This window comes from Dromiciops gliroides, chromosome 1 (assembly GCF_019393635.1).
Source record: "Dromiciops gliroides isolate mDroGli1 chromosome 1, mDroGli1.pri, whole genome shotgun sequence".
Lineage (NCBI taxonomy): Eukaryota > Metazoa > Chordata > Mammalia > Microbiotheria > Microbiotheriidae > Dromiciops > Dromiciops gliroides.
The window spans coordinates 469,165,869-469,178,161 of record NC_057861.1 but is presented as its reverse complement, the minus strand read 5'-3'; the positions used below and the strand labels follow the sequence as shown (position 1 = coordinate 469,178,161).

The 12,293-nt window shown below is 37.5% G+C and overlaps 1 protein-coding gene across 1 annotated transcript in view; it reads right to left on the bottom strand.

Annotated features, from left to right (window-relative positions):
* The window catches only part of ZNF608 (zinc finger protein 608), a 213,828-nt gene extending 203,920 nt beyond the window's left edge, over positions 1–9,908 (bottom strand). Inside the window, 2 exon segments of the mRNA XM_043978773.1 lie at positions 5,293–6,381; positions 9,673–9,908. Coding sequence (XP_043834708.1) covers positions 5,293–6,201 — 909 coding nt within the window. The 5' untranslated portion in view covers positions 6,202–6,381; positions 9,673–9,908.
* Between the last annotated feature and the right edge of the window lie 2,385 nt (positions 9,909–12,293).

The window sequence follows — 12,293 nt, the reverse complement described above, 5'->3', positions numbered from 1 at the left end:
CTTTAGAGTCCAGAACCCAAAAGTTATAATTAAAAGATTTTTTTTTTCCAGCTAGGAATGAATCTACATGATGGCTCTGAATAGCAGAAATTTCTATGTATACAAAATATCAGTTAATAGCTTTATCACAAAGAATTAGGTAACTGCTAAGAACTTTCTGGAGTCATCTTTGGAGAAGACTCCCCCCTCCTTGGGTAAGAAAGATAGAGAATTGACAGAATTATTCAGGTATGGGCTTTAAATAGTAAGATCTTTGAAGAACCCCTTCTGTGTGTTTGCCTGAAGGAACTGAATCACAGTTATAAACTGCTCAGTGACTGAGCTTCTGGAAGTCTTTTAAATAAAAGTGGAACTGGTTAAAATAAATGTAGGTACATGTGTTTTCACAGTCTTGCTCATATTATTGCAATTTTAAAAGTTTCAGTGAAGTACCAGGTGAACTTTTTTAAATTAAAAAAACATACAAAGTCAAAATTGGAGCAAATTTCAGATATTCAATTCCTGTTTCTATACTAAAAAACTAAGAACAGATGGTCCTTTCCATGGTATTTGAATCTGGTTATTGAACACCTCTGCAGCTTGTGAGATTTTTTTTTCCTTAGCACTTTCAACATGCATTTAATTTACTTACCTATAAATGCTACTTTGCAGGGGGAAAAAGGTCTTTATATAACTATAATTTCTTTAGGCTTGCAGCAAAGTGATTGAACATGAATAACACTCTCAACATAACATTTGGGAAATCAATCCTTAGTTGCTAAATAACTAATCTCCAAAGAAAAATATTTACTATTTCCAGTAATATAAATTAAATTCAGGAACTCAAAAATGGGTATTTTTTAATCCTTCACACTACCATAAATTATTTCAAATGATACACTAGCTAAGAAGTAAATTCATAGAGCTCAAAGGTTTTCTCAGAAAGCTTCCTTTGGCTAAAGGGCAGCACCTATTCACAGGGCTCAGAAAGCACTGTCACAGTACTAGTAGAGACTATAGAAAATTAAGAACCTTGAACACTGCTTATTGTTAGACACCCAGAGTTATCAATGTTTTTAACAGCTAAATCCCTTATGTAGCTTTCAAAACAGTTCGCTGTCAAACAACAATGGCATTTGTTCTTTAATTACAGCAAGTGACCTTTCTGCCCTTTTATTTCACAGTGGATAAACCGCCCTCTCCAAGCAGAATTTGGGGGAAGGGAAATAGCCATTCGAAAAACTTATTTCCTATTAATGGAGGCACGTTCTTAAACTGCTCACCCCACTCACCAAAAAAAAAAAAAAAAAAAAAAAAGATGCTTTTGGGAAAAATTTTAATTACTGATACCCTTCAAAATAGGGGTTAACCTAAAGAAGTCACATTCAGAACTCAATTTTTATGAAACATAAAATACTACAGAGAAATGAATTAGATATTTATAACATTAGCAGACAAATTCCTTTAAATGATTCAATATACAACTACTGTAGTGGTAGGGCCTTCTGTCTTTTCCATTTTTCATCATATATCTTCCTTTTAGAACTTTTAAAAAACCCTACATTTTGGAACTCTAGGATCACTTGACACAAATATACACACATGTGTATATGTATATGTGTTATATTTAGATATACAGATGTACAGATATGATCATTTAACCAAGTTGAACATTCCAGTGCCCTAGAAGATAAATTCATAACCTTGTGCAAGAAGATGCTTCTTACTCATAATAGGAAGCTATTATTGTACTTCAAGATGGTGGGGGAGGGGGGAAGAGGGAGTAAGGATGGTTTAAACAGTACAAATCTAGGAGCTATTATACTACTTATCAAATCTTTTTATTTAGACACGTCACCAGTGGCTTAACCAAAAAAAAAATGCACTGTATGAATATAATTCAAATATCTTAGAATTATAACTTTTTTTTTACTTTGTTTCACATATTAAGGGAGTGGTGGACTTCTACAGTTCAGCATAAGAGAATCACTAGAACACAGCCAGTGCTTAATAAGATATAATTTATCATGTGTTACATGACTTTCTGTGGTGAGGAAAACAAATAAACAGATCATAAATAGATAAGCATTCTGTGAAAGTCTAATATGACAGTCACTTTTATAAATATATTTGAGACCTGCCAACAGAACAAATATAAACAATTGACCTCTTCAGCTTTTTACAGTGAAAAATTATCATTCAGATTTTTGTTGTAGTTAATTTTCATTTGAATCTCAGAAGTGTACATTTAAGCCTTTATTCCAAGATCTCAAGAATCATTTCTCCACAGATTTTTCTAAAATAAAGCATCAACATTTAATTCATTATAAATAAATAAATAAATAAAATAAAAGCAGTCTCTTTCAATTCAAAAATATTCTGTATATTCTTAGGTCATTAAGTAATATTCTCTGTATTGAAGTTTAATTAATATTGCAACAAATCAAAAGTACCAAAAGTGCTTCCAAGGGTACTATTATGCAGAGTTGTCCTTTCAAGTGCCAAGGTGAGGAAACATTCTTTAAAGAAACTGTTCTGCAATAGGGGTAAGGAGGAAGCCCTAAGGGATGTTGTGTAAGACACTAAGCCAACATGGCAGTTTGATAGACAATGACTAACACTACACAATTTGGCCATGTGAAGCCTTCCCTGAAGTCACAGTGTGCCAACAACTGCTGGTATCATTGGAAATGCAGCTATTATTTCAACAAGATACAGCAATGAATAAAAACAGTGTTCTCTCTCACCAATATAAGATAGCATATTTGTTCACAATTTAGGTTATACAAATGATCTATCACACTGACATTATGCTGATTGATGATGACTTGCATATATAGTAATAATTTAATTCTTCGTGTAATTTCCTCTATGACTTGAAAAAAGAACACAAAAACTGAAAAAATTAGAGCATCCTAACACTCTAATCTCTGTTGCCATGACAGCAGTCTTTGAGATACAGAAATGTCCCGATTGCCAGCTAAACAAAATTGTTGAATGTGAACATTTGGCTGAAAGATTAAAAGGCTAAGGGGGATGCAAAAGGGCAGCACCTCCCACATTCCAGGCAGCCACTGAATCCAATCAAATGCCTCTGACTCTTTAACCACAGCTATTGTGAAGACTGGATTAGAGCAATTTATCTAGATGGTTAAAGCAGATTAGAACTGCAATTTGAAGACAATTGGCAACAAAAAGTAAGTGTCCTACTGTACCAAGTTAATAATAAGATTTGAGGACACCTTTCAAATAAAATGAAGAACTGTATTAAGAGCAAGTATATACTAAAGGATAACAATAATTTATTTTAAAATGTGATTATTTTACAAAGTTCAGTAGTATTCATCAACAGTTAATTTGAAAAAAAGAAGCATTTCATGTGAAATTTCTACAGTTTTCACAAGGACAAAACCTAACTAATACCAAAGAAGGAAATTTCATAGATAAGCAAAAACATTGCCTAACTTTTGAAATATCAGTTTAAATACTCAAAAGATACCTCAAATAGAAACCGAGAAGTTACTATGCAAATTAATAATTAACAATTTTACTGTCACAATTCAGGCCCTGAAAATTAGAGTTGGGAGAGGAACATATCTAGACAATCATGACATAAGCTATCAGCAGGAGAGTAGATACGTTTCTGCAAATCACAACCTATAGAATTCTTTTGACATTTCATTGTAAGCTATGAGCACACACCCCTACTCCCAACTAAATACATAGAAAAACCTTTTATCCTCTAGACAGCAATTTCTGCTCTAAATTCAATATGATAAGAGACTCTGACCTCATTTCCTAGACAATAAAGGGAGTAGGTTTTTTAAGGGCTTTATCTATACAATCTAATTACAGAATTAAGAAAAATACCAGAAAAAGGTTTGAAGGAAGGAAGAGAGAGAGAGAGAGACAAAGAACAAAAGAGAAAAAGGAAGGAAGGAAGGAAGGAAGGAAGGAAGGAAGGAAGGAAGGAAGGAAGGAAGGAAGGAAGGAAGGAAGGAAGGAAGGAAGAAAGAAAGAAAGAAAGAAAGAAAGAAAGAAAGAAAGAAAGAAAGAAAGAAAGAAAGAAAGAAAGAAAGAAAGAAAGAAAGAAGGAGCATAATGGGGCTAGGAGGTGATAACCGTGAATTATCTGGCCTTATCAAATTCAACATTCTACTTCCTTTTTTTAGACATCTCCTTAGTTATTTTTCCTATGTCATGAACACAACATAAGACCCCAACCTCCCTGTCTCATTTCATCTCTTCAGTTTCAGCTTCAGCTGGTAAATGGTAGAAATCCAAGTAGTCACAAACCAATCAAGAGGAAAAGTGTCCCTCCCATTAGGGAGTTTTACACAGAAAAACAATATGTTGGTGAGGGTGACGCCATAGTATACAAGCACCTGTTTAACCTCATTCTAGATTTAATTTACTTTTATGAAACAGTACACTAAACATGGCATTTGGTTCATTAATGAGAGGAACATCTCTAACATAAATCCGTGCTGGGTTATTGAATCTATAGCAAAATTCCTTTAGAGGAGGTTAAAAAATATGAAAGCATACAAATTAGAATTCTTAACACACCTTTCCAAGGGAAGGACCCTCGAACCCAAGGAAACAACGGCAGAAATAATACTAAATGGAAAGAGTTAAGTGGGCTCATGAGCCTTCTGTCCCATTAAAAAGCACACACCAACTTACAAACTGGCCAGATGCCCATCTGCAGCAGAAAATGAACTTCTACTTCTGGGGGAATCTGATTGACTCTGAATGAGTGACTGACAGACTAACTCTCTCTGACTCACTATCTCTCTCTGTCTCTCTGTCTCTGTCTCTCTCTGTCTCTGTCTCTCTCTCTGACTCACTATCTCTGTCTCTGTCTCTCTGTCTCTCTGACTCACTATCTCTCTCTCTCTGTCTCTCTGACTCTCTGTCTCTCTTTCCCCTCCTTTCTTTCCCTTCTTCTCCCTCTTTCTTTCCCTTCCTCTCCCTCCCTCCTTTCCCTTCCTCTCCCTCCCTCCCTCTCTCTCTCCCTCTACCTCCATCTCCCTTCCTCTCTCTGTAACACACAACACACTCACATACATAGACTTCCATTTATGAAGTGACCACTGCTCCCACAGCAGCAACAATAACATTGGCTGAACAGAACTAAAGGAAATAATTCACCCAGTTATTAAATAATAATAATAATAGTGGTAATGCAATACAAATGCCACCAAGACCAAAAGGCAAACTGACTTTATGGTATACATAGGTAAAGGCATCCACATAAAAACAAACAGAGAGGTATACAAGGTGAAGATCTAGGAAGGTGACTTGTCCTACCTTCTCTGTTTTCAGTTTCTTGATTCGCCTGTGGTTCTCCTCCTCCTCCTCTTCTTTCTTTACCAAAATAGAGTTCCCCAAGAGCCCTGAATCCGGGGCATTTTTGCTAACTTCCCCTCCAGTGGAGGAGGTGACACTCCCAGTGCCCCCACAGTGGTAGGGACTCCCGCCATCATTGCCCTTGGCCCCAAAGCCATACAGGTGCCCCCCAGAGGGGGCTTGGCCACCACTGCCATTGGTATAGCCCTGAAGCAGGTCATGCTTGTCTTTCCTGGATTTCCCTGCATCCTTATCCCTCTTGCAGCCTCTACTGCTCTGACTTTTACCTGTTTTCTCCTCTTTATTTTTCCCACAAGAGGCTGGCCCTGTGGCAGCAATAGTGGTGCTGGTGCTGGTATTGGTATTATTGCTGTTTGGGTTGCCACAGCTGCTGCTGCTCACACTTTGACCCAGTGCTGAATTCATGCCAGTTGCCTCTCCAGGGCGCCCTTGGACTTCCTGCCTCTTACCAGCACTGCTGATCTCAGGAATCCCATACAAAGCAGCAGAAGGCAGAGATTTATTAGCATCCTTAGAAGTTTTACTCCTTTTCACTTTTGATTTGCTGGTCTCTTTGTGTGAATTCCCCTGGGGAGCAGAGGGATGAACAGAAGCAAATTTTAGGCCATCAGCTAAGACGGTGGTAGCATTAGCCCCACTGGAAGCCAAACTCCCACAATCCTTGGAGCTGCTGCTGCTAGTGCTGTTATTGGAATTATTCATCTCAAATTTCTGTCTGTCCTTCTCCAAATCAGCATCCAAATCTATTATTAAATTCCCAACCCCAATTTCCCAATCATCACCACTGTCATAAGTATCAACTGTGTTTGGATCCACACCTTTTCCTGCAGTGGAAATGTTCACTGACATCCTGAAAACAAGATTTCTAGAATGAAAATCCGATGAACTTTCCTTTGGTGATGAGGGGACATTCGTTTATCTCCACCGGGTTTTTTCTTAAAGAAAAAAAAAAGTCGTCTCTTCCACTTCTTTTTCCTGCCCCAGGTATGTGTCCCGGGTCTATAACCTTCATTCCAGGTTCATCTTTTCCTGTGAGGGGGGGAAAAGTCGAATATTTCTTGTCTGGGTGTTACCAGAATATAACACAATTAATATTGGGGAGTTAGGGAGTAAGTAAGGGATAGAAAGGGTAAGGTATATAGTAAAGGTGGGTCATGTACTGTTTCCACTGTCCAAAGAAGGTTTCTGTGGTTTTGTTTTTGAAATGGAAAAATATACCCAAGATAAAAAATATATTTTAAAAATAATTAATAATATGACTCATATCCAGAAAGCTAAGAACAACCACACACACACACACACACACACACACACACACACACACACAATTAATTTAGGGTCTGTACAACACCTAAATTCAGAGGGAGAAAAAAGGGAAGGCAATAACAGTCCCAACCCTTCCTGAATTTCTTCAATTTTAGTTTTAAAAGATTTGACCCTTGAAGTTTTAAAATTTGTTTTCAGGATGGTCTTCTGTCTAATTTCCCCCAATTCTGAATCTTCACCAAAAACAAAACAAAAAAGAAAAAACCTAGGCAATCTGGTTTTTTTTTTAATTCAATAACCAAAAAAAAGGACCAACAACTCCTATACCAATACCTCACACCTCCTTTGTGTTGTGTGTGTGCGTGTGTGCTCACCCTCAGGAATGAAAATTACTGAAACAAAGAATGGGTGTCCTTTAGAAAATGAAACATCTAAAATAAGCCTCAAGTACTCCTCCTAGGTCACAGAATTGCTCAGTCGGTTAAATATAGTATTACTGACTGTATAGGAAACTGATTAAGACATACACTTTAAGTGATCTACACCAAGGTGGCCCCAGTGACCGCAAATGAGTGTGTGTTTGACAAAGATCAGTTAAAATGATTTTTAAAGGGATCTTTCCCCTTTTTAAACAGTTGATTGTCAAATATTATATATATATATAGATAGATAGATATACATACACACACATATTGCTTACCTTTAATCCTTTATCATTTTTAATTAGGCCAGCAAATCACAATGCTGTTCCCACTCGACTCAGCAACAACCCTGTGCCTCATTTTACTTAAACATCAAATGATCAAGAAGCAGAAACCAAGTAACACATCTCAGTCAGAATAATCACTCGATAACATTATCCCTCCAGCACACATACACACACACACACACACACACACACACACTCACACACACTCTCTCTCTCTCTCTCTCTCTCTCTCTCTCTCTCTCTCTCTCTCTCTCTCTCCATTCCTTCCCCTCCCCTTTGGCAAACGCATAAGGAGTCCTTTTCTCCTCAAAAAAATATGTTACTGTACAGCTGGAAGATAATGTTTCACATTCAGAACAGAAGCACCAAGGGTGTTTTTTTCCCCTCTTAACAAGCATCAAGAATGATAGCCAAAAAATGGCTTTAAAAAGTTTTCCCAACTTAACATTCCGTCTTCAATTCCAGCCTTGAGTCATCGTGATCAGTAAGTAATGATCCCGTGTAACCAACCTACAGGCGTCCAGTTCATAACAAGAAAGAATGTGCTAACATCAGGACAAATTAGTGAAAGGAAAGAAGAAAGGACTGAAAATCTGGGCTGGATTCTTCCTGTTAGTCGGGAAGTGGCATTTTTTTTCTCCAGTCCTGACAGATTTGTTTCTTGAACTAACTTGAGACAAGGGCTAAGGATCTGGTAGGGTGGGGAGGAGTTGGGGGGCTTTGCGGGTTGAGGGAGGAAGAAGGGATGGGTTGGAGGAGGGGTGTTTGGAGAAGAGAGAAAGAAAAGGGTCTGGGTGAATGATTCAGTGATCTGATAAATCAGTTATAAAAACATTTGTTCAGAAGGGGGTTTGGTCTTTTCCCGTTTTATGCTGAACAACATAAAGGGAAAAAAAATTTTTCCAAGTGATGTCCAGAAGGAAAATTCCACTGTCATTCAAGCCAATCGGTCATGTGGTAACTCGGTAATTAGAGTCCAAAAAGAAAAACGCGACCTTTTTCAGGACGGTTTTTCTGGTTGCAGCAAACGGCGCATCTCCCTTTTATTTATTTTTTCTCTCCCTCAGCTCCTCTACCCCACCCCCTACTGCATTAGTCTGATGGTCTTGGAGGTTGGCTTAGTATTTTTAATTAGCTGGCGTTTGGAACCTAAAAGCTGTAATGAATTGTTGATGGATTGAAGGTAAAGAGTTGGTCTGCAGGAAATGTAGGTGGGGGGATGGGCAAGTTAGCAACAACCAACCATCTAAAAGGAACGATTTTGTTACAGTTCAAGCCTTTCACATCACGTGAGGATCAAGGGCTCAATTGGTTGTCGTGAGAACAAAAATGGGTGACAAGCGTATCCAGAAAATACTGATCTGGTCTTTAAAAAAAATCTTAAAGTCTGTTCCCTCCCTCTCCTCCCCCTCCCCCACCTCTCGTCTCCAATTCCTCCTTTATACCCTCCTCCTCCTTCCACTGTTGGCACAGCTACAAGTTATGAATGTGAAACATTTCTCTGAGAACAAGATCCCTGAAGTTAGGAATGAGTGAAATGTACTGAACACGAAGGAAAAGCATATGTTTTAAAGAAACACGTTATAAACCTTTCCTCAAGTTATCTCCAATTTGTAGCAGTTTAAGAAGGGGTGGGGGGTATGGTGGGGGAGGGGGAGCAGAAACAGAGGAAGAGGGAAAGGAAAGATATGAGGAAGAAATGGGTAATAAAGCAAAACATTCGCTAGCTTCCAGACTAACTTCTGCAATAAACACATCACCGTGGCTGTTAGTGGATTTATTTGGGTTGGGCTTTTATGTTGTTTAATGGCGGGTTGCTCTTGGCTTTTTGGAAAGAGGTGGGAAAATGGCAATAATAACCATTACTAGTAATGAGTGTTTTCCCTAGTACAATATCAAATATTCGGCCCTTATTAAGTGACAGGGGACAAAAACCAGTTCGTTCCCATGTAATTAATCACTTCTATAGCTCCTAAGATTTTTCTTCACGAGAGCTACTTGTTTCTATATGTAAGTGCAGGCGGTTGGGTGGGGTAGGAGAATGGAGACTATGCAGACTGGTATGTAATTGTGTCACTTTTATTCTCCTGGTTAGTTTAAAAAAAAAAAACCCTCAAAAGGTAATATACTTTCAATACAGCCCTCCCCCCTCCCACTCCCGATCAAGCCTAATTTGTGTGAAGAGGCTTCACCCTCTGCTTAATAAAGCTAATCCTTTCGTGTTTTGTTTTGTTTTGTTTTGTTAATTCGAGCAAAACACTGTAATGGCAACGCATAAAACTCGCACATTCCCCTGCATGAAATCCCCTCTACGTGCTATATACACACCATTAAACCGTACTTACGGTCTGTATTGGATCGAGTTGACCTTTTCCTTCTACCTGCATTGAATATGTTTTGTTGCAGCCGCTTTATTTTTAAAATTATTATCTCTTCAATAAATTTACTAAGACGGACCATCAAGTGTCACAAACCTTCCTTTTTTAATTAAAAAAATAAAAACAGAAACAAAAAGCCCCCTGTGCACCAATATACAACAAGCCTGTACTGCAAAATTGAAATCAGAACTGAACGCACATACATATACACAGAGGGAGGAGAGTAGAGCAAAAAGAAGCTCTCTGTATACCTGAAAGGGGCTTTTCTTTGTTCCCAATTCTCTTTCTCATTTGGCCAATCAAAATCCAGCTTTTATGAAACCGAGCCCTATGATTGGCCAGATGCTTTCTCTTGGCTACTGTAGAGGGTTGAGATACACACACATACAAAAACACTTGGGGGTGGGGGACAAGTAGAGAGAAAGGGAGAGGGAAAGGAAGTAGGAGGGGTGTCTAGGGAAAAAAAGCGTTTTATTTTGCAAGTATCAGTACACTAGATAGGGGTTGAGAAACCTGCAATAAAATAAAATCATGCTGCCGTTTCAATTACTGCATCATCCACTCAACATTTTATTTATTTATAACAAATCTTAAACACTGGGAACAGAAGGTGTCGGTAAATGTGCAATTGTGTCATATTAGGAGAAAAAATACTCGTATCCAGTGACCGGAAAACCAGTGACTTGATCAGTAAGGAGCTAGGAATGCCGTTTTGCTGCCTTTATCACTGAAACAACGATTGCTGCCTGCACTCTCAGGATATAGTTGTTTTCAAACATTCTTTCCAAACACATAGCCCTTTCTGCAAATGTTTTCTTGAGTCTCTATGTTTATTCGATAGTTAAATAAGAAAAAAAAATCGAACTGAGAATAAAGGCAGTGGAAACTCTTTTGTTTCCAGACTCCAAATCTGCAAGCAATGAAGTGTGAAGGCAGCCAAATATATAACCACTACTACATGAATTCACAGAAATTAGAAACAAATCTTTTCCACCTGGTTTTGTGCATCCTAAAAACAAACAAACAAAAACAAAACAAAACCTTGACCTATTCCCATCTTTAACTGGCTTCATTTTTTATGAAAGTACTACTTGCAGATTTTAATTTTTTTTTAATTTGTGAGGTCCCTTAAATGTCCCAAAAGCCTGTGTTGTTAAATTGAAGAGAGTTCCCAGTCCTCTTCATATTTTTAACCCTCCTGTCCTTCCATTGGGATAGTACTTGATGCTACTTGATATTATGACTTGATATATCAAAAGGAAATACATCATCTTAAAAATATCTTAGAGAAGTTTAAAAATTATTATAGCCAACATTTATAAAGTACTTTAATGTTAGCAAAGTCTTTAAAAATAGCTCATTTGATCCTCACAACAACCCTGGCAGGTAGCTGTTATTATTATCCTCATTTTACAGATAAAGAAGAACTTTCCCAGGGTCACTCAGCTAATAGTATCTAAGGAAGGAATTGAATTCAAGTGTCCCTGACTCCAGTTCCAGTACTTTATCTACTGCATTTACCTACACTTAATAATGCAAGACACATGCCAATCCCTGAGTTAATATGACTCTAAGGTAAAGGGATATTAGAATTTTAGTAATGTATGGTAATAGCAAATACATTAAAGGAGGAAACGATCCTGCTATTCTGAGTCTTTTAAAATTTATCATAATTTTTCTTGATTTTCCATTATTTTAGGGTAGTGGGAATCTTGAGAGAATTATGTGAAAATATCAAGGATTTAATCCAATTAGACGAAGCAAAAGCACTTTCTGAATGCCTATAATATACAAGCTACTACTTTTTTTTTTTTGGCAGGGCAATGGGGGTTAAGTGACTTGCCTAGGGTCACACAGCTAGTAAGTGTCAAGTGTCTGTGGTCAGATTTGAACTCAGGTCCTCCTGAATCCTGGGCCCGTGCTTTTTCCACTGCAACACCTAGCTGCCCCCAAGCTACTACTTTACTGAGCATGAAATTTCTCCATGAAAATAACAGTCTAATCATACAGGAGAGTGTTTTGCAAATAAATAGCATTTGATAAGTGTTGACCAAATGAATAAAACTTTGACTTTGGGTGGATTAGTATTTGACAAATATGTTAAAAGATAAATGTCAAATAATAAAGCTGGATCATCAAACATGGGTAAAAGGGATATCATTCTGTCTTAAGAAAATCTTGTCAGCATCATGTTTGACTTTTGATCCATCTCATGAAAATTGTTAATATGTTAACTTTAATTTCTTAATTATATCATAGGACTACCACTAAAATTCTTCTTTGATGCCTTATGATTCTCAATTCTCTGATGCTTCATCATAACCCTGAATCAGTAGACAGCAAGGTCTGACAGGTTTTTATGAAATTAGAAAGGTTTCAAATGTAGTCTAGTAATGAACTTCATCTGTCATCCTGGAAAGAGCCTAAGATCAGAAGGCTAATCATTGGGTACACTACAAAGTAATAAACTTTTTGGCCGTGTCATGTTCAGGACTTCACTCAGGCAAATAGTTTAGGGTCAATAAATAAAGGAAACGAGACACTAATAGATCATTCAAGAATTAGCAAAAAAGGAAAGTTTACCTAGG